The sequence below is a fragment of the Dipodomys spectabilis genome, unplaced genomic scaffold (assembly GCF_019054845.1).
Source record: "Dipodomys spectabilis isolate Male_0828 unplaced genomic scaffold, ASM1905484v1 ptg000210l, whole genome shotgun sequence".
Lineage (NCBI taxonomy): Eukaryota > Metazoa > Chordata > Mammalia > Rodentia > Heteromyidae > Dipodomys > Dipodomys spectabilis.
Window position 1 is genome coordinate 8,332,191 of NW_024870887.1, and position 19,956 is coordinate 8,352,146.

Consider the following 19,956-nt stretch of genomic DNA (forward strand, 5'->3'; position numbering starts at 1 on the left):
TTACAAGCTCAGCCCCCTGAACACTTTTGACAAATGTCTTCAGAGAACCTATAAGATGGCCAGCATTTTAACTCTGGTTTTAGGGTTTAACCAATGCAGGTCACTAGCTGAGGTCTGTAAGCAAGCTCTGCTCAGCCAACCCTATATCACATCCCAAAGGGTTGCCTCTTTACAGTCCCACTGCCTCTTGGATGTGTACTGCTCATTTTCATAACCTCTGAGGTCAACATTCTGGGGTCATTATTTCAACCCTGGCCCAGAGAAGCAGGATGATCTGTGGAACTGCTCGTAAGCAGTTGGGATTCTGGTCTAAGTCTCATGATTTCAACCCAGCACTCTTTTCTGTCTTTGACTACTGGATTTTCCCTCACCAGAACCCTGCTCAGTATAGCCAGTGCTCCTGGAATAAGGGTACTTTAGGTACCAGCCGTTTTCCAGTGTGAACATTAAATCTTAGGAAACCTCCTTCCAGGACCCGGTGCCCTCATTTTCAGTTAACAAGTCTCCGAAGCCACTCTAGTAGTGAGTTTTAAATTGGCAAGCATTGCAAGCCTGGATTGCAAATGATATCTCCCTGGGGGAATTCCCAGACTGGTTTGAGTAAGAATATGGGTATTGTCAACATGCAACACAAGGGGCAAGGGCTGTGTGACCAAGTGTTCAGTGCTTATAGGCCAGGAGTTTTCATGAGTCTGCTGGCTTTTGAGCCAGAGCACCTTAGGCCATAGGCTGGGTCCCTCACCTGGCCTCTGATCACACTTCTTTATGGCTATAGTTTCATGGGTGGACCTTTTTTTTTTTTTTGGTCAGTCGTGGTTCTTGAACTCTGGGTTTGGGTGTGGTCCCTGTGCTCTCCAGCTCAAGGTGAGTGCTCTACCGCTTGAGCTACAGCGCCACTTCCGGTTTTCTAGTGGTTTATTGGAGATAAGAGTCTCAGGGACTTTCCTGCCTGGGCTGGCTTTGAACTACAGTCCTCAGATCTCAGCCTCCTGAGTAGCTAGGATGACAGGCATGAGCCACTGGCGCCTGGCTTGACATGGATATTTGTGGGGGCAACTGCGGTGAAGCCCTGTGCTAGTGCCCTACCATTTAACTCATACTTCTATCCCCTTTGCTTTAGTTGCTTTTCAGATAGAATCTTGTGCTTTTGGCCGGGACTATCCTTGGATCACTATCTTGCTAACTATATCTCTCATGTAGCCGGGATTCAGGCATGACCAATATACCTAACTTATTATTTATTGAGATGAAGGTTCAATATATATTTTTGGCCTGGGATTGGCCTTGAAATACCATTTTTCTGAGCTGTGCACCCACAGAGCTAGGATTACAGTTATGTACAACTGTACCTGGCTCTGAGTTGTTTTTAAAATTTTCTTCATCGTTATTATAAAGGTGATACGCAGAGGGGTTATAGGTACATAAGTCGGGTAAAGAATGCATCTCTTTTTGGACAATGTCACCCTTTCCCTCGCTTTTCTCCCAGTTTTACCCTCTCATCCCTACCCACAAGTTGTATGGTTCATTTTCAATGTAATTCCTAGTGATGACCACTGCTGCGTTTGTTCATCCTTTGTCCCTCTATTTCTGTACCCTCCCTTCCCCTCTCAAAGACAGATTGATGAACAAACTAGATAAAAAGAAAGCAAAAACAACAATGAAGGTAAAAAATAAAATGCCTCATTTCCATTTCCTGACGTTCATTTCCATACGTATTCTTTTATACGAGCAATTGCACCTAGGCATCACGCCTTTGTGTTCCTCTCCCAAATCTATTTGTGTTTCAAACTTGTGAACATCACCTTGATCTGCGCACAGAAATGTAGCTACCGTGAATCTGTGTCCATGTGAGGAGAGTCCATGTCTCACAGAGAAGCAGAGTCTACCACTCTTTGAAGAAAACATTCTGAATGCGAACCTCATCCTTTTCTATTTTCCTAATGTGGCCTTTGGGTATAGGAGAAAGATGATCCTTGCTCCAACTTCTTTTCCTCTAGAGCTTTGTGACATCCAGGTGAGACTCGTGCTGTTCCCCGGCCTCTTGGATAGGAGCCTGGAGTATGAGCACAGTGGTCTCTCAGGTGTGATTTCTGGCTGCACCTCGAAGCCTCTTCATGATGTAATGGCTGGAGGGACTTCTACAAAGCGTTGTGCGATGTTGTACCTATGACTTCATCCTTTGCAGCTCATTCTTGTCCTGTGCAGACCCGGTTCTGAGACGAACACACAGGGCTGTGATCCCACCTACCCTGCCATTTATTCCATTGCTTTGGATGGCTTGTGCTGCTCTTGGCTGGGGCCCCGCATAAACAAAGCCATTGGATAAAGTGGCTTGAATCATGTAACGAAATACTTGTACCTTTTTGGAGACTTTGTAGAGAGAGATGATTTATTTTTGCCCTACCAAATAAAACATTCTAGGAACCCAAGGTGAAAATTGGATTTTAACTGCTAATAACATTTTGAGCATATAAAAATCAGCAAGTGTTGAGTGTTTTCGCTTGATTAAGGGAAGAACCTAGAATCCAGTAGAGGAGTGATGTGCATCTGATGTGATGCTAGATGATTTATAAAACTGGAAGTGCATGAGAAGCTGGCTTTGGCAGCCACATTGTAACAGTGGGGGCTTCAGAGGTTTTACTATTTCTAGTCTTACATTGGAATCATTGTCCTTCCTCCTCCTTCTGTCATTCATGCTTTGGGTTTAGGCTTTTTTTGATTAAGCTCAAGGAGTCTGGGTGTTAGCTGGAGTCAGGTAGCTTGTTTTAAGTTGGATCTTTGCCTTCTCTCTTGCTGCCATCTCTCTGTCTCTCTGTCTCTCTCTCACGTGTGTAGATGTAGGTGTGTTTCTATGTCTCTCCCTGTCTACCTCTTCAACATGTTATTTTCTCCAGTGTTCTTGTCACAACTTAGCCTACTTCCTTGTGTCCTGGGGCATGTCCAGGCCTGGGAGGTGGCTTTCTCACCTAGCAGATGGTACCCACATTTAGCTGAGACAGGGCGGTGATATCTGGCTCACAGAGTCACTTGGGCACTGTTTCTCCAGCTGGGTTGTTCTATAGGGCAGCCCTTGTCTCAAGGAAAGCAGGCTGGATCACATCTCTGCATATTTGAGGGAGCGGCTGTACACATTTCAGGCAGCATGGTGACCGTGTCCTGATTCACTTCCTCTGGAACTCTTATCCGTGTCTTACCCAGAATGGTATCTTTTCAGGTTCATCTAGAGGATTTTACCTAACTCCAAATGTCTTCCAACACTTTTTATTTTGAGAGAGGTGCCAGGACTGGGTTTAAGCTCAGTGCTTGGGTGCTATCCTTTAGTTTTTTTCACTCAAGGCTGGCACTTAGCCACTTGAGTCACAGTTCTACTTCCAGCTTTTGCTGGTTAATTGGAGATAAAAGTCTTACAGACTTTCCTTCCAGGACTGGCTTTGAACTATGATCCTCAGATCTCAGTCACTTGGGTAGCTAGGATTATAGATGGGAACCACAGGTCCCCAGTTTCCGTACTGAGTTTGTTTTTCCAGAGACATTCATTAACTTTTTTGTGTGGAGTCTGGTACTTTTGAGTGCTTGTCTTACAGAGCTCTTACAGTTCATCTGCCTCTGCTTCCTGGGGAATGTGACAGTAGGGATGTCACATGAGACATCTGAAGCAAATCACTTTTATCTAGAATTAAAAACATCAATCAATAAATGATAATGGTGATGATGGCTCAGGCCTTCTATGTGTCAAGCAGAGTGTTCATCATTGATATGCATTTTGTCCTCACTTTTCCAATGATGAGAAAGATGCTAGTCTGCATTCTATGCTTTTGGTAAGAACATCATCTAATTCATGTCTCATGTCTTTAGGCTTCTCTTACTTCTCAGTCACTTTTTTGTGTGTGTCATGGGCCAGTCATGGGTCTTGAATTTAGGGCCTGGGTGCTGTCCCTGAGTAGTAGTAGTAGTAGTAGTTGTTGTGTTGTTGCTCCTCCTCTTCCTCCTCCTCCTCCTCCTCCTCCTCCTCCTCCTCTATCTTCTCGCTAGTGCTGTACCTGAGTCACAACTCCATTTCTGGCTTTTTTTGGTAGCTACTTAGAGACACGTGTCACTTTTGGTCACTTTTAAAGGCACACTAGTGTACTGCTTTTGGAAGGCACAGCCTCATGTCACCTTACAAAATCCTAGAAACCTAAGGGCTCCAGAGGGATGCTTTGAAGCCCCGTGAGCTGGGGAGGGCCTCCCCGGGGTGATTTTGCTTTATGATGTGGCCACATAGGGACTTAGAGCCTCATGAGAGCATGCAGGCCTGCCACAGAAAGGATATAATGGATGGGAGGCCTGCCAGGGGACCCTTGTCTCCTGTCACTGTCCTTCTCAGGGTGGCCCTGGCCAGAGCTTCCTGGTACTATGTTGCTCCCAGCTAGGGAAGGCAGGCTCACTTCCCTTCCCTGTTCACATTGCAATTATTTGCTTGAATGAACTGCAACTTGTCTTTTCCTCCATTCCCTCGGTGTTTGTTCCTTTGTTGTTTTCTTCATTCATTCAATCATTCAGCCTTTGTTGAGCATTCACAATCATTCCTAGGATAAGTTACATCTGCATTTAGCAACAATGCCTATCAGAGGCGATGGTACTGTGCACAACCAGCTGTGGTGTAGAGGGAGAGATCAGTGAAGCTGAGAGACAGGAGGCTTAGATGAAAAGGTTTGGGGGAAGAGGAAAGGCAGGGGCAACAGGGAAAGGACACAGCTTCTGAAAAGACATGGCTCCTGTGGATGGATAATGCAGAGGTCTGTGGCATGCCTGAAGGATAATGTGTGCAGGGGTTACAAAGTGGCCTCAGGCAGGGGTGGAAAGGTTTTTCTCTCATGCTTGGGGAATGTGTCCTTTGCAGACAAAGTCACTGGAGGGCTGCATGAGTCATTATGATCAGATTTATCTTTGAAAAGTTGATTCTGGAAACCATTTGGAAAATTGTGTAGGGGTTGATGTAGAGCAGATCAGAGGGGCCCCTTCAATACTGTGTATTTACATGTGAGACGTAGGCTTGAACCTGTCCAGTTGGGGTGCACGGCAATCGGGTAGGCTTCCCTGACCAACTGGTGTTTGGATTGGTTCACACGACAGGATCGGCTTTTCTAGGCTTTTTCTTTCTCCATTCTCTGTCAAAGTCCTGCCTCTCAGCCTCATCTGGCCTCCTGTGTTTGGTTAGGAGTCTTCTCATATCTCTGAGCCTCCTGTAAGGTTCAGTCTGGTCTTGCTTAAAGCTACCAGCACCTCCCTAGGTCAGATTGCTTGGGTGCTGGAGCCTTAGTCTCTATCAGGAGGATCTGCCTAATTTCTTGCACTGTTCTCTCACTGTCCCTGCTCAGGCCTTGGCTTATGGGAAGTCCAGTATCCTCTTGCAGGTCAGATCTGTGTCACATTCTTTTGTTTTATACACATGCCACCACACCCTTCTAGCACAACTCCCCAATGATCTACAAGAGAGACTTAGTTTTAACCAACATTTTGAAAGTTTATATAGAGGACTGGGGATAGAGCTAAGTGTGTGTGAAACCCTTGGTTTGATCTCTAGCAACTCTACCCCCCCCCAAAAAAGTTTGTATTGATCTTTTGAATGATAAAGTCATTACTAAGAAAAACAAAAAAAGATCCCGGAAACTTCAGTTTTACAAAGGGCTCTGAGCAGTGACAGATTTCCGTGAGACTTTAAAAATGTGAAGGAGCTCTTCTTTGGAAATGTGCCCATTCATTTTAATGTTGCATAGATTCTGTCTTGGTATTTAGTTTCAAGATTTTATAGGCCTTTTTTCTTCTTCTCTAATTGTGTTGATAATAAGGGAACTGTTTTGCAACATGGTTGTGAGGCACAGCAGCTTGCCAGAGCTGAGCATCTATCACTCAATTAACATTCATATTTCACATCTAATCATTTCAGTGTGGCAAAGCTCTTCCTGGCCTTTCAAAGCAAGAGGACTGCTGTGGAACTGTGGGTACCTCCTGGGGCTTTAACAAATGCCAGAAATGCCCCAAGAAGCCATGTAAGTAATGTTTCATTCTTTCTTTGTAGATCAATGGAGCATGTCTGTTTTCTTATGTCTACTCTTCTAATGATGTACCACATGAGACCTTCAAAGAACTCTCTTCTTATATTCAAGAACGTGATTCTATGTAGTATGCACTTCCAGAAACCTCACGAGGCTGTTAGTTCTGTTTTTTTTTAAATTAATCATAGTGATTAATTTTCTTCTCTAATTGGATTAGTTGGGAAGGAAAAGGTCTTTTAAGGAGATAAGCTAAAACAGACTTCTTCCCTTTAGGGGAAGAGAAAAATCTTAGCTATCTTTTAAAAAGAGAAATGAATATTTTAAGCCCTATACAAAAGATCCAGCAGTTTGACTCCTGGGCATTTATCCAAAAAATTACAAATCAGGATACAGTAAAACCACCAGCACAACCATGTTTATTGCTGCACTATTCACCAAAACCAAGGAATGGAATCAGCCCAATGCCCCTCAGTGAACAAATGGATCAAGAAAATGTGATCTCTATCGCTATCTATATTTATATCTATATCTATAAATATCTATCTATCTACACAAGCACACACAATGGAATTCTACCTATCTATTAGAAAGAATGGTATTGTACCATTTATAAAGAAATGGAAAGACCTGGAAAAACTTATATTACATGAAGAAGTCAGACTCAGAGAAACAAAAGGTGCATATTTTCCCTTGTATGTGGAAGCTAGATTTAGCTTATAAATTTATAAATAAGTACGTTGGTTGGTGTGCAAGTGTATACAATGTATTAACTGAAATACAGTAGATTCAAGGGAGGACACAAATTGTGTAATTCCTTAGAAAGGCAAAGTCAAAGTTCAGCAAGGTAAAACATCAGGAAACACATACTCAAAAGGGGTGGGGCAGAGTGGGGTGGGGTAAAGGGTAAAGAGAAGAGAGGGAGAATGTAGTCAAGAAGATTGGAGGGCAGGGATAGTAAGGGAAAACAAAGGAGGAGGCAACAATGCTTGAGCAATCCTTGCTCATGTAATTGTAACCTCTCTGTACGGTATTTTCACAATAAAAGAACTTAATAATAAAAAAGAATCCAATGTATATCCCACATAATTAAGAAGATGAGGGAAGGGGTGATTGAGAGAAGGATGGATGGCAATTTTGAAAGGAGTGATATCGATTATGATATATTCAAAAACTGCTTTGTTAAATGGCAACTCCTTTGTGCAATAAAGATAATTTTAAAAAGTCAATGCAGTTATTATTTCTTAGGTTAAGTTCATTAAATGACAAAATTTATGATTAGTCACAACTTATGCTATGGTTTTTATTAGAATACAGGATTTCAGCTTTCATTGAAAGAAAAGCTGAAATGAAGAGATGATAGGTTGATGATTTAGTTCTAAAAAAAGATTTATAATTACAGGGATATCACAGTCCTTTTATCCTTAGTACTATTTGTATACTGTCACAGTCCTCAGAGTCATCAATCCACAGCTACACTGACAGGATTTGGTTTGCCTTTTTTTGAAGAAACTGTTAACTTAAGTACTTTTGTATTCCTTCTTCCCAACAGTAGTTTGTGTCTTTCATGTTTCAATATAGTATTAAATCTGGAAAACTGATTTCTAAGGAATACCCCTCAGTAAAGCATAAATAATTTGTTTTACATTGGAATATCTTATAGTTACTCATGATATTTTTACCAAAAAAATAGTGATGTTTTCTGAACCATCTTCCTTTACCTTGAATAGCAGAACTCTTTCTTTTTGCTAGTCCTGGGGCTTGAACTCAGAGCCTAAGTGCTGTCCCTAAGCTTCTTTTTGCTAAAAGCTAGTGCTGTACCACTTGAGCCACAGTGCCACTTCTGGCTTTTTTGAGTAGTTTATTGAAGATAAGAGTCTCTCATGGATTTTCCTGCCTTGCCCAGGCTGACATTGAACTAGGATTCTCAGACCTCAGCCTTCTGAGTAATTAGGATTACAGGCATGAGCCACTGGTGCCCAGCTAGATTTTTTGTAATTATTTTTTTAGTTCATGATGCTGTTAGGGATTTTTTTCATTTGCTTTTATGATATAATTTTTATTTGCCCCTCTTACATGGCTGTTGGTTAGACTGATGTTCTCAATTAGATTTCAGCCTGAAATCTGCCATCTTGACATTTGTTCTCTCATAAATAATTCATTTTAAATAATTGTTATTCATTTAGAATTCCTAAATTGGAGAAGGAATTCCTAAGTTTGTGTAAACTTACAAGTCCTCTAGATGTCTAAGGCTAATGCTATTTTGATTTTCTTTTCTTTCTTTCTTTTTGTTTGGTACAGGTACTGGGCTGTTTCTTAGTTTTTTTGCTCAAGGCTTGCACTCTACCATCTGAGCCACAGCTTCACTTCTAACTTTTTGATGGTTAATTGGAGATTATTTTTTGGCTGTTTATATTTCCTGGTACTTTCTTCTCCTCTAAACGCTTTTCCTTTTTATTTGTGCCCTTTTTTGTGCGTTATCTTTTGCTTATCTAGTTCCTTTTCCTCCCTTTCCTAGATCTCAGTGTAGCAGACATGAAGACTCGTATTCCTGCCTTTCTGTCATTTTTCTAGACTTACATTAGCTGAGCTTCATTTTCTCCTTTCTATGTTTTGATTATTTTTTATCAGTGTCCGTTTTAATCTTGACCATTTCAGTGGGTGCGTACAAAGTTGCTGTTACTTTTAACTACATGTTGTTGGAAGTGAATTCCTCTGTTGGCTCATTTATTGGAGAAAACTGAAGAGATTGATTTCATTTTAGGAAGGGCAGCGTGGATTATGAATGAAGTAAACTCTTAACATTTTGACATTTATTCTGTTTGTGTTGTCTTAAGTGACTGGGCCCTCAGAGGCACACGCAAGGCCACATTCTTCCTCTGTCATTTCCCTTGGTGGGGACTGGCTCCCAATCATGTTCGTACTGGAAGAGAGCAGTTCTCTTTGGCTTTATATGCCACGGTTTTGTGTTTCATGCCTCTATATTTATTTTATTATATGTATATTTATATATGCATACATTTTTATTCAAAGTATTTCAGACTTCATTTTTTTCAAGTGGTTTTAATGTAATGTATAAAGTTTTTGTTCAGCCATATCCAGAAAGAACTTTCATCGTTGATCATTTTTTGCTGTGAAAACTTAATCTTAGATCTGCAAATAATTTCATTATGAGGCTGTCATCTGTTAGAAATGTGCTCTGTGTGAACAAGTCCCTTGTCCTGTATTCATTTTTAGAAGAAAATCAACAAACAACTTTAAACCAAAGAGGACTTTGGAAGATCATCTGTTCTGGCTCCTGGCCTTGAACTAGATGACTGTTGAAACTTATAAAACCAGTTCTTGCCTCTTTTGTCTACGAATAACTCACAGAGCAGAAATCCTATGATTTATAAAGCTGTGGGACCGAACTGGACCTAAAGCCCAGAAACTGAATGGGCAAGTCCTACGTGGCAAGTTTTCCTCTCTTTTAACTTACCATTCCCTGAAGCAAATCTCCAAGGAGCAATAGACCCTTTTGTGATTAGAAATATTTAATCATTAATTGGAAGGAACTACAAAACAGTCTCATGATTCAGTTACTGGCAACTTCTGAAGACTAGAGCTATGACAACATTTGGAGTATGATGGAGGTGGTGAATTTGATCAGGATACATTGTATGTGTATAGGGAAATATCACAATGGAAATCCCTTCCCAGTACAATGAATATGACAGTAAAATGTTCTGAAATATTAAAAAAAGGACAAAATATGACATAGACTTTAAAAAAGTTTTAAAGGGAGTATAGTTGCAGACTCCTGCATGGGTACTGATAGCTTCTAGATGAATAAAAATGTTCACTGATTACTTAATGTCTTTTTGTTTCCACATCTAGCTGTTTAGGATTGCCCATCTTAACTAAGCAGTTAACAAAGAATTATTTCTTCTCTTCCAGCTTATCATGCATATAGTCAAATGATGGAATGCCTACAAGGTTATAAGCGGGTTAACAACACCTTTTGTCAAGGTAAGACCCACTGAATTCACTGGTGTGGACTGGAGCTTGTTTGGGGCCTTTAGAGACTTGAGTTGTTTTGCCACGTGTTATTCTGCAGGCCAGCATGTAAAGGTCCCATGAGGAACCACTTTCCGCGTCTACAGCTGAGGGGAGCATAGACATTCAATGTGCAGTGGCTGGAATTGCCTTCTGGCCATTGAAACTTTAGGACCTGTTTTGACCTTCGATGATCTGTGATTCATCTGTGATGTAACACAGTGGTTCCCACTGCTGCTCATGCCCATCAGAGCATGGGTACAGATACACACACAGCCCTAGCAGAAGCACTTCACTGACAAAGTTCTCTGTTCTATAAGAACAATGCTGGCCATCTAAAAATATTTAGGGACCAAATATCAGTGTGACTATACTTCTAGGCCGTAGCAAAAACTAGAGTGAAATGTCAGCTGTCCTGAGTACTTGAGCTACATTTATTTTGAGAACCCAAGCCAAGCTGTACAAACAAGGGAAACTCAGAGCCCATGTGTCTATAATTTTAAAAACAAGGAAGCTAGCCAGGCACTAGTAGCTCATGCCTGTAAGCCCTAGCTGTCAGCCAGGGATGCTCTAGGGTCTTTCTATCCTACACCATATATAGTATACAGGACCCTGTGGCTGCTTTGTTGTTCTGAGATGCATTGGGAACAGCAGCTGTGCATAAGAGCAGAGAAATAGCATGTAAGCATTCATGCAGGTGTTAGCCCTGGAGACTTAGCTTCCTGTGCTGTGGATCTCTGTGAGCCACTGAACTGCAGGACTGGAGCATCCTTGCTCATCCTTTATTGTTCTGCACCTACATAGATGATCATGATCCAGCTCCCATATGCCCACCACTGCTGATGTCTCTAAAGGTCAGGTGGAAAAAGGATCCATGGGTTCTTTTGGTATGCTGTGTTTCTGTGCATTTGTTTGTCATTTATTACCATTTAGAGACCTTTGAAGACTGGAAACCAACTCTTTCGGAGTGTTTTATAGTTTTAGCTTTCCTTTATCTATGATGAAAAATTCACTGAAGAAGACATTTGATACTAAAGTCTTCTTTGCACAAAGTATTTTAATGGTCAGCTTCATTTCTGTAATAGCATTGTGCATAATTCTCATTATTTGTGGGCCAGTTTTGATAATATTGTTCATGTAGCCAGTGTTGATTACCAATTTACTTGAAGTGTATGCTTAATAGATTCCTATATCTTTCTAATATCTCTATACAGTGACTCCCCTCCCTTGTGGTTTTGTTTCAGTGTGTGTTTTTCATTTGAAGTTGGTCTGTTATAGATAACATGCACTTCTTGCTTTTATTTTGCATGCTGATATTTAGCCTGATATTTTTGCATTAAAGTCTTCCCTAGGTATTGATCCTGTTAGAGTTAAGCCTGCCTAAAATGATTGTCTTGTCAGCATTTTTTGTTCTCCTGTTTCCTTCTTCTTCCTTTCTTTTCGACTATTTGAAAATTTTTAAGAATTTCTCTCTTGCCTTTTCCCATTACTGTTAAGTGATTGCTGTAGGAATTGTAACGCACATTTTTGGGTTTAGTAGCTTGCTCATGGAACCACCTTACAAAGAATCTAGAAAGCCTGATTGCAGATCAACCCTCTCTCTGCCCTGGGCTCCATCTCTTATGCCTTGTCTTCATTGATACCTTCTGAGTACCCTACTAGTATCTCCTCCTACTTGGCTTTGAAATTATTTGTTCACATTATATGTTAAATATTTGCTTATATCATTCTTCCTCCGATAGACCTGAACACATGAATGATTTTTTAAAAAAATTGATGCAAATAAAGAGCTGTTTGTTATGGATAAGAGATATATGCTGGGTGTGGTGCTTCACACCTGCAATCCCAGATAGGCAGAGATTAGTTGGATTATGGTTGTTTTGAGACCAGCCTGTACAAAAAGTTAGCAGAAACTTCATCTCAACAAAGAAGCCAGGCATGTTGGTTCTCTTCTGTAACCCCAACTGCTTAAGAGGCATAAGGTAAGGGGGGAGGGGGAGGTTGGCCTGGGCAACCTATCTAGAAAGTAACCTAAAGCAAAAAGCACTAAGCCTTGACTTCACACTCCAGTAGTGATTTAAAACCACAACAACAAAAAAGTTACTAGGGGCTGGGGGTTTAGCCCAGCGGAAGGGCGCCCGCCCGGCGTGCGCAAGGCCATGGCTTCGGTCCTCAGCCCTGGGGAAAAAAAAAAGAGTTACTAATTTACTTTAATTGGTCAAGTATCAGTGCCTTAAAAACAAAACTCAGATATTTTGTCAAAACTTAGCATTTATAAACTTGGAATGTTATAAATAATTATCTCAAGAGTTAAAGTAGATACCCTTAATAACTAAGTTTATTATGTGACAAACACTTAACTGATACATCTATTATTATAAAATTATTATTAGTCTTTAATGGAGACTATGAGAAGCAAGCACTATTAATTAAATTGAGACTCTAAAACGATTGTATCTTTTATCACATAGAAGTGGTAAGGATCAGAAGTGAGGACCAAACCCAGGTAGACTGAGGGCAGGACTTATATTGTGAACCACCTTGTCCTCCTGTAGGAAAGGGAGCTAACAATGATTGCATGTAATGTTCACCTACTATGTTTTTGTAGGTTTGCTGTGCACTGCATTTCATCTTTAAATGGCCCTATAAGATTTGCACAATGTTAGTCCCAATTAGAAGCTGAGACATAGAAGAGTCATTGACTTTCTGCTGTCAGACAGGTGCCCACTAAGAAGCATCTCAAGGATTGTTCTCCTCAGCCCCATACGTATCTGCCCCCTTGTCAATTCTATACAGACTTGTAAAGTGTAACTAATACTCAGATGAACTAAGTAGAATAGGAGACACGCTACCTGTGAGAGCCAGAAGTTAAAACAATGATTGGATCTGTTTAATTAAAGAAAAGATGATTATCCCCAGGCATCACTGCCTCACCCCTCTAGTCCTAGCCACTTAGGTTCAAAGCCAGCCCAGGCAAAATATTTATGAGATTCTGCCTCCAATTAACCAGCAACATACTGGACTAAGGGCATAGCTTCAGTGGTAGAGTACTAGCCATGAACAAGCAAGCCATGCAGGAATATAAGGCCCTGAGTTCAAACCCTGGTGCCAGTGCAAAAAACTAGTTCCAGGGGTTTTTTATCTGTATCTTTTTTGTTGGCTGGGTCAAAGTTCATAAAATCCATAAATAAAAATACCACTTTAGAAGTGAAAGCTGAGCATGGTGGTGCATAGAGAGCCAAATGTGCATGTAAACAGTTCCTAGCAAAACCTCTTCACAAAAGAGAATGGAAAAGTGTTTAAAAAAAAGAAAAAGAAAAAGATGGTTAAGTCAGGTGCCAGTGGCTCACTCGTGTAATTCCAGTTATTCAGGAGGCTGAGATCTAAGGAATTCAAGATTCAAAGCCAGTCCCATCAAAAAAGTCCATGAGACTCTTATCTGCCAAAAAGCTGGAAGTGGAGCTATGACTAAAGTGGTTGAGCACTAGCTTTGAGCAAAAAAAAAGAAAAAGAAACATAGTGGCAGCATCTAGGTCTTGAGTTCAAGTCCCAGAATAGACACACAAGAAAAAGCTTTGAGCTCTTCTCCTTTCCTCTGTTGGAATGGCTGAGTGATCCTTAGTTTTATTCATGCTGTGCCTAGCAGATGTCTCTGCCTTGGTCGATTCCAGGATGGTCATCCAGTTACACCAAATCCTGGCATTTGCTGGTCTCTGGGGTCCATTTGCAAAGCAGTGTTACACTTTTGGCAAGGATCCGGAATTGAAGTATCCGAGAAAATTCTATTTTGTGGAAGGCACTGCTCAATTACACTACAGACAAGTTTGACTCATAAAAGAATATGATTTCATTCAGCACAATCTATTAAAGTTGCTATTGAGAGAAGGGCTTCACTTGTGCCTTTGTGGTTGGCAAAATGAAATAGGACTTCACATTACAGGTCTGTCCTCTCTTCTGTTCTTCTAGGACCTAGAAGCTTTGTGATGGCGTTAACTAAGCCTCAGAAAATTTCAAAAGGATCTCGTTAAACATCTAATTACTTGTGCGTTCCATTGTTCTTACAGCCTACCATCTTCTCAGTTTACAAAGCCCATTTAAAGTTAAAGTGATTCATAACTACGATTACATTATTTCCTTCAATGAAGTGAACTCATGTCCCAAAGCAACTCCTACTAATCAGGGCTTAATAACAAAGAACCAACTGTGCACAAAGTTAATTTGAGAAGCTTTTAGGTAATTGCCCTCAAAGTAAGGGTTTTTTTTCCCTCCCATTCCAATGGGGTAATTACCTTTTCAAAGGCATGTTGTATTTCTTAGACTTGGACTTAGAAACCTGCCTCTCTAGCCTCATGATGTGGAATTACTATGATTTGTTTCACTCACAGTAACAAATAATGCTGCCATATTTGCTGGTGAATCTAGGGTGGCATGTGTCACCTGTCATTTGATTCTAGTATGGAGGGTTCGATATAAACTAGCATTAAATGAACCAGTTCCACATGGGAATAACAGTAGAAACGCCTCCTCTTGCTAAAGCCATCTCTGTTTTCGCATCATTTACTATGACATAGTGAATTCTTAAAAAGTTACGTGTAAATCAAAGTTTAAAAACAGAATTTGTAGCAGGTTGCTAGTGGTTCATACCTGTAATCCTAACTACTCAAGAGGCTGAGATCAGAAGGATCTAGGTCAAAGGCAGTCCAGGCAGAAACATTTGCTGAACTCTATCTCCAATTAATAATAATATAAAAAAGCCAGGCTAGAGGCATGACTCCAGTTGTAAAGCACTGGCTGGGAGGAAAAAGAAAGATGAGTTATCATTTAAGCCCCTTAATTCAAGCCCTGGTACCAGCCCCCAAACCCCACAACTATCTAAATATCTCTTGAGATAGCAAGGTTGCTTTTCAGTTTCATAACTTTATAGATATTAAATATTGTTTTATTTGTGCTTTCTATGTTTTTGTGTGTATGGTGGGCAATACTAAAATACTAGAAGCTAGTGACACCTTTATAACCTACTCTATGTTTACTAATTTTTTATTAATATCAATTAGTCATTCAAGGGCTTTTCTTTTGATATGTCCATTTATACAGATCATGTACCTCAAATCAAACTCTTCCATCACTCTCCCTCATTCTCCATCTTTCCAAACCAATATCCACAAATTTCATTGTTCCATTTTTGCACCTAGGCAGACTCATCTTCCACAGATAGTCTTCATCGTTTTAAATGATGCAATATTTCATATCATTAGTTGGTAGGGGCCACTTGAGCTGCAGTCAGATGCCACAAGATGAGCAATGAGGAAGACATTGTTCTAGCCCCTTGAATGGAGTGAAGTTAAGCTGCTTGAACCAGCAGCGTGTCATTTGCCTTACTCTCTCCCCCCAGTTCACTGAATTATTGCTGACTTCAGGTGAACTTTAAAAAGGAAATAAGAAAGCTGCCCACACTCTTTTGGCATTCTTTTGTTATACTGGTTGTTTTTCTTTAATAGAACCCAACACAGTAATAGTGGGAGACCTAAATACATTTGCATTAGTAGATAGGTTGTTTAGTAAAAAAGAATACATTTATCAAATGCCTACATCAGGGCAGTGTAATACTCATTACCAAATGTTTTCACTGAAGGGTTCCTTTTTGGGCAGAAGGCTCCCTAAAAATACATATTTCATTTGGACATGAGAAAAGATAATGCACTTTTTGTCAAGAGCTTATGTGTGAAGTAAATGAAATACTGCATACTTTGCTAATATGCTATTTAAGTAAGCAGCATGTAGGACTTTTGTTTAGGAAGAGCTTGCCTGGACTTTTTCTTGTACTTCAGGGCTCTTCATGATTACATAAGTAGTGAGTAGGAACTACAGTATTGTGGTAGGTAGAGACAGGCTGGTCTTTGAGTGCACTAAGAACACTGGGAAAAGCCAGGCACCAGTAGCTCACACCTGTAATACTAGCTACTCAGGAGCCTGAGGATTGAGATTTGAAGCCATGCAGGCAGGATAGTCCGTGAGACTCATATCTCTAATTAACTACCAAAATACCGAGGGGTGCTGTGGCTCAAAGTGGTTAAGAATGCTAGCCTTGAGTGAAAAAAACCTCAAGGACAGCATCCAGGCCCCAAGTTAAAGCCCCACAACTGACAAAAAGAAAAAGAAGACCTGATAGATAAGGTCTTGGAAGTATAAGTGATAGCTGCTACTCAAAAGGCTGAGACTTGAGGATCACATTTCAAAGGCAACCTGGGCAGGAAATTTCACGAGTCTGTTATTTCCAATTAACCACCAAAGAGCTAAAGGTAGTGAAGTCGCTCAAGTGGCAGATCTCTAGCCTTGAATGAAAAAGCCAAGGGACAGTGCCCAGGCCCTGAGTTCACGTCCCAGTACTAGCATATACACAAAAGGAGTACAAGTGAATCCCACAAAGAATACTCAGCTACAGACGGGAGTGTGGCCTGTAGCACAGTGCTGGCTTCACACGCATTAGTGTGGTGAAGTGGTTTGGCATTGCAAAGAAACTCCTGTGATTAATTGCAGACAATATTTGCATTCATTTTTTGCAACAATTTATGGGCTCTGTACCACATATTAAGCAAAATACTATCAATCTTAACACATTGTTAAAGAAACGTTACTCACAACATTTGTTCTAGAACAGTAAAGCTTGGGTAGCACATGTAGAAGAATCTAATCTGTACAGAGATTATCATGGTCCTTGTGTTAGGTTCATGTTAGGTTCATGTAAATACATGAAGTATTTGATAATTTTGAAACACTGTTCTTTTTCCATAAATGTGTGTGGATGTGTGTGAATGTGTGTGTGTGTGTGTGTGTGTGTGTGTGAGAAAGAGAGAGAGAGAGAATGTGTGGTAATACTGGAGATTAAAGTCAGGGCCTTGTATTTTCTAGGTAAGTATCCTACTACTCAAGCCATACCTTCAATCCTTTTGCTTTAGTTTTTCACACAGCATTTTTGCCCATGCTAGCTTCAGACTGTGATCCTCCTATTTTCACTTCTTGAATAGCTGAGATTACAGGTGTGAGCCAACACACCCGGTCAATAGATATAATTTCTATATGTACACACAAAATACAAAAATGAAACATGTAAAAATGACCAATAAGATAGGTTTTATCTAAGTAACTATTAGAACAGGTGCAGTGTTACCACAGTGGGGGTTTTCAACTTTGAATACAACAAAGAAAAGCTGCCATTTCCAACCACAAGGGGAAGTTTGGGTGTCACAGATAATTACTAAGAAGAGACATCAGGGCTTGGGGGTGGGGTGGGATTGTGGCTATACTGACCTGAACGTGGCTTTTGTTGAAGGCATGTTAGGCACTCAAACCTCACCTGGGTGAGGGCGCTCAGCCACATATCCAGGATGGGAAATCTAGATGGACTGACTCAGCATAATTCTTGTTAAAATTATTCTTATCTGGAGAGTATTCCTGTGCAAATTATTGACAAGTATAGAACTCTGTGTGTGTGTGTGTGTGTATGTGTGTGTGTGTGTGTGTGTTTGCGGGGTAAAGGATGACTGCCAAGCATGTATTTTATACTGAGCTACACCCCCAAACCACACAACTGTGAGAATCTTTAATTGACCATGAGAATCTTGAGCTAGAAATATACATCCTCCTGTGTACCAAATTCTGTGGAAATTTGTACTTGAACCCCAGGATTGTTTTGTCTAGAGTAGATTGTCATGTTCTCTGTTCATTAGACTTTTTTTTTTTAAATCTGTTGTGGGGCTTGAACTCAGGGTTGGGCACTGTGAGCTTTTTCATTCAAGGCTAGTGCTCCTGCCGCTTTGAGCCACAGCACTTCCGGTTATCTGGTTGTTAACTGGCTCTGAACAGCAATCCTTAGATCTCAGCTCCTGAGTAGCTAGGATTGTAGGTGTCAGCCATCAGTGCCTGGCTTATCAGACTTTTTAAATGGTATTATTTGCATGAAATAAACTTGATCATTTTCCTTTTTTAATATCATGAATTTTGCTTATTTCCCCCCATTATTGACTATTTTCTTAATCTACCTTCTTAGGTATTTTGCTAGTTTTTACTAAACACTTATTTAGTAATGTCATTGGAATGAGTTGCTTGTGACCCAACTCTGGCTTTCCTTTTTATGCTAATAAGAGTTTCTCAAAGAAATGAAATACTGGGAGATCACAGGACAGGTGAATGGCATTTAAACACCAGCTCCTGCTGGGTACTGGTGGCTCACACCTGTAATCCTAGCTACTCAGTTGGCTGAGAGCTGAGGATTATGGTTCAAAGCCAGCCTGGGCAGAAAAGTCTGTGAGACTCTTATCTCCAATTAGCCACGAGAAAACTGGAAGTGGGGGCTGTGGCTCAAGTGGTAAACCACTAGCCTTGAGATGAAGAGCACAGGGATAGCGCCCAAGCCCAGAAGTTCAAGCCCCACCACTGGCCAAAAAAACAAACAAGAACAAAACAAAACAAAACAAAAAACACACCACCTCCTCCCTGTTGCTTACATTTGTACAGTAGTGTGTCCTTCATGAGTGTACTTTCAACATGTATTTTTGTCTCACTTGATTCTCATAACTACCTCATCTACTGTTTTTGTTTTGTTTTGCTTGATGGTACTGGGGTTTGAATTCAGAATCTTACACTTCCTAAGCATGTTCTCTACCATTTGGACCACACACCTGGTCTTTTGATTTGTGTTTAGCTTTCGTTATTTTTACAGGTCTTCTACTTTGGTTCACATGGGCCACGGACAACAGTCTTCTCACCTATCACCTCCTAAATTGCTGAGATCATAGATGTGCACCACATCTGGCTAGTATACTGGTCAAGATGGGGTTCTCACTGTTTTTTCCCCTAGCTGACCTTGATCCATGCTCCCCCTGATCTCTGCTTGAGTTGAGAAACTGGGATTACAGCTATGAGCCACTGTGTCTAGCCACCACATTTTTACAGGCATCTTTTTACAGCTTAGAGCTCAGTGAACAGCAGAATGATGTTAGATGCTATCTGATGCATTACTATCTACATTTACTTGGCCTGCTTCAGTTGTTTGCTTTGGAACCATGGAGTTCTCTCAAATTTGTTGCTTGTTTTGATGGTAAATGGGCTTCTTTTACGTGTCTGCCTTGTTGTTAAAATGATTTCTCTGTCATTATTTACAAGTTATTATACCTCCTGTGTTTTATCCTGAGATCTTTAACCTGAAGAATATTTGTAGTCCTGGAGACTTTTTGTCAAGGAGGGAATTCCTTTGGGTTCTGAAGCCCTCCTCTCCTCCTCTCACTTCCTCTCTATCCTGTCTTCCACGATGTCTTCAATAAAGCATGTTGGGCAAAGCAGGGGCAGTGATTTTGCTGAGCTAGACCAGGTGTAGATGAGTGTGACAATACTTAGCCAAGCATCTGTGTCCAGCTGGGTGGTCCAGGATGGGATAACTCAGCTCTCTGCCAAGATCTCAAATCCTCTGGACAAACAGCTTGGTGATGGCAGCAAGGTTCTAAGAGGAAGACTGGGAAGCCCTCAAGCTTTAAAGACCCAGGCTTGGAATTGTCACAAGTCATTTCTGCTATGTATTCATGACTGAGAGGAAAGTCACAAGGCTAGTCCAGCCAGAGACACAGGGCCAGGAAAGATGACCCTATGGGTGGAGCTACAAAGTCACATGACACAGGGCAGGAATGCAGAGACAGGAACTGACACATCTTAACAACCAGTCTACTAATGAGTCTGTCATACTTGGATGATTTATTCTGATTTAGTGATAATAAGTGGGTTTTGTTTAAGAAAAAGGAATCGAAGGCTTGTGTTGGTATGATGGCAAAATTGCTTTACATGTAAACTTGAGAGCTATATTTTAAAAGTATTAGGAAAAATGTAATTTTTATAT

The 19,956-nt window shown here is 40.7% G+C and overlaps 1 protein-coding gene across 11 annotated transcripts in view; it reads left to right on the forward strand.

Moving 5' to 3' along the window:
* Window positions 1-19,956, forward strand: part of Ltbp1 (latent transforming growth factor beta binding protein 1) — a 400,428-nt gene that overhangs the window by 238,028 nt on the left and 142,444 nt on the right. For all 11 annotated transcript variants that reach the window (XM_042696612.1, XM_042696614.1, XM_042696613.1 and 8 more), the window contains 2 exons: window positions 5,930-6,032; window positions 9,972-10,043. In XM_042696612.1, the coding sequence (XP_042552546.1) occupies window positions 5,930-6,032; window positions 9,972-10,043 (175 nt within the window). The remainder of the gene's footprint in view (window positions 1-5,929; window positions 6,033-9,971; window positions 10,044-19,956) is intronic.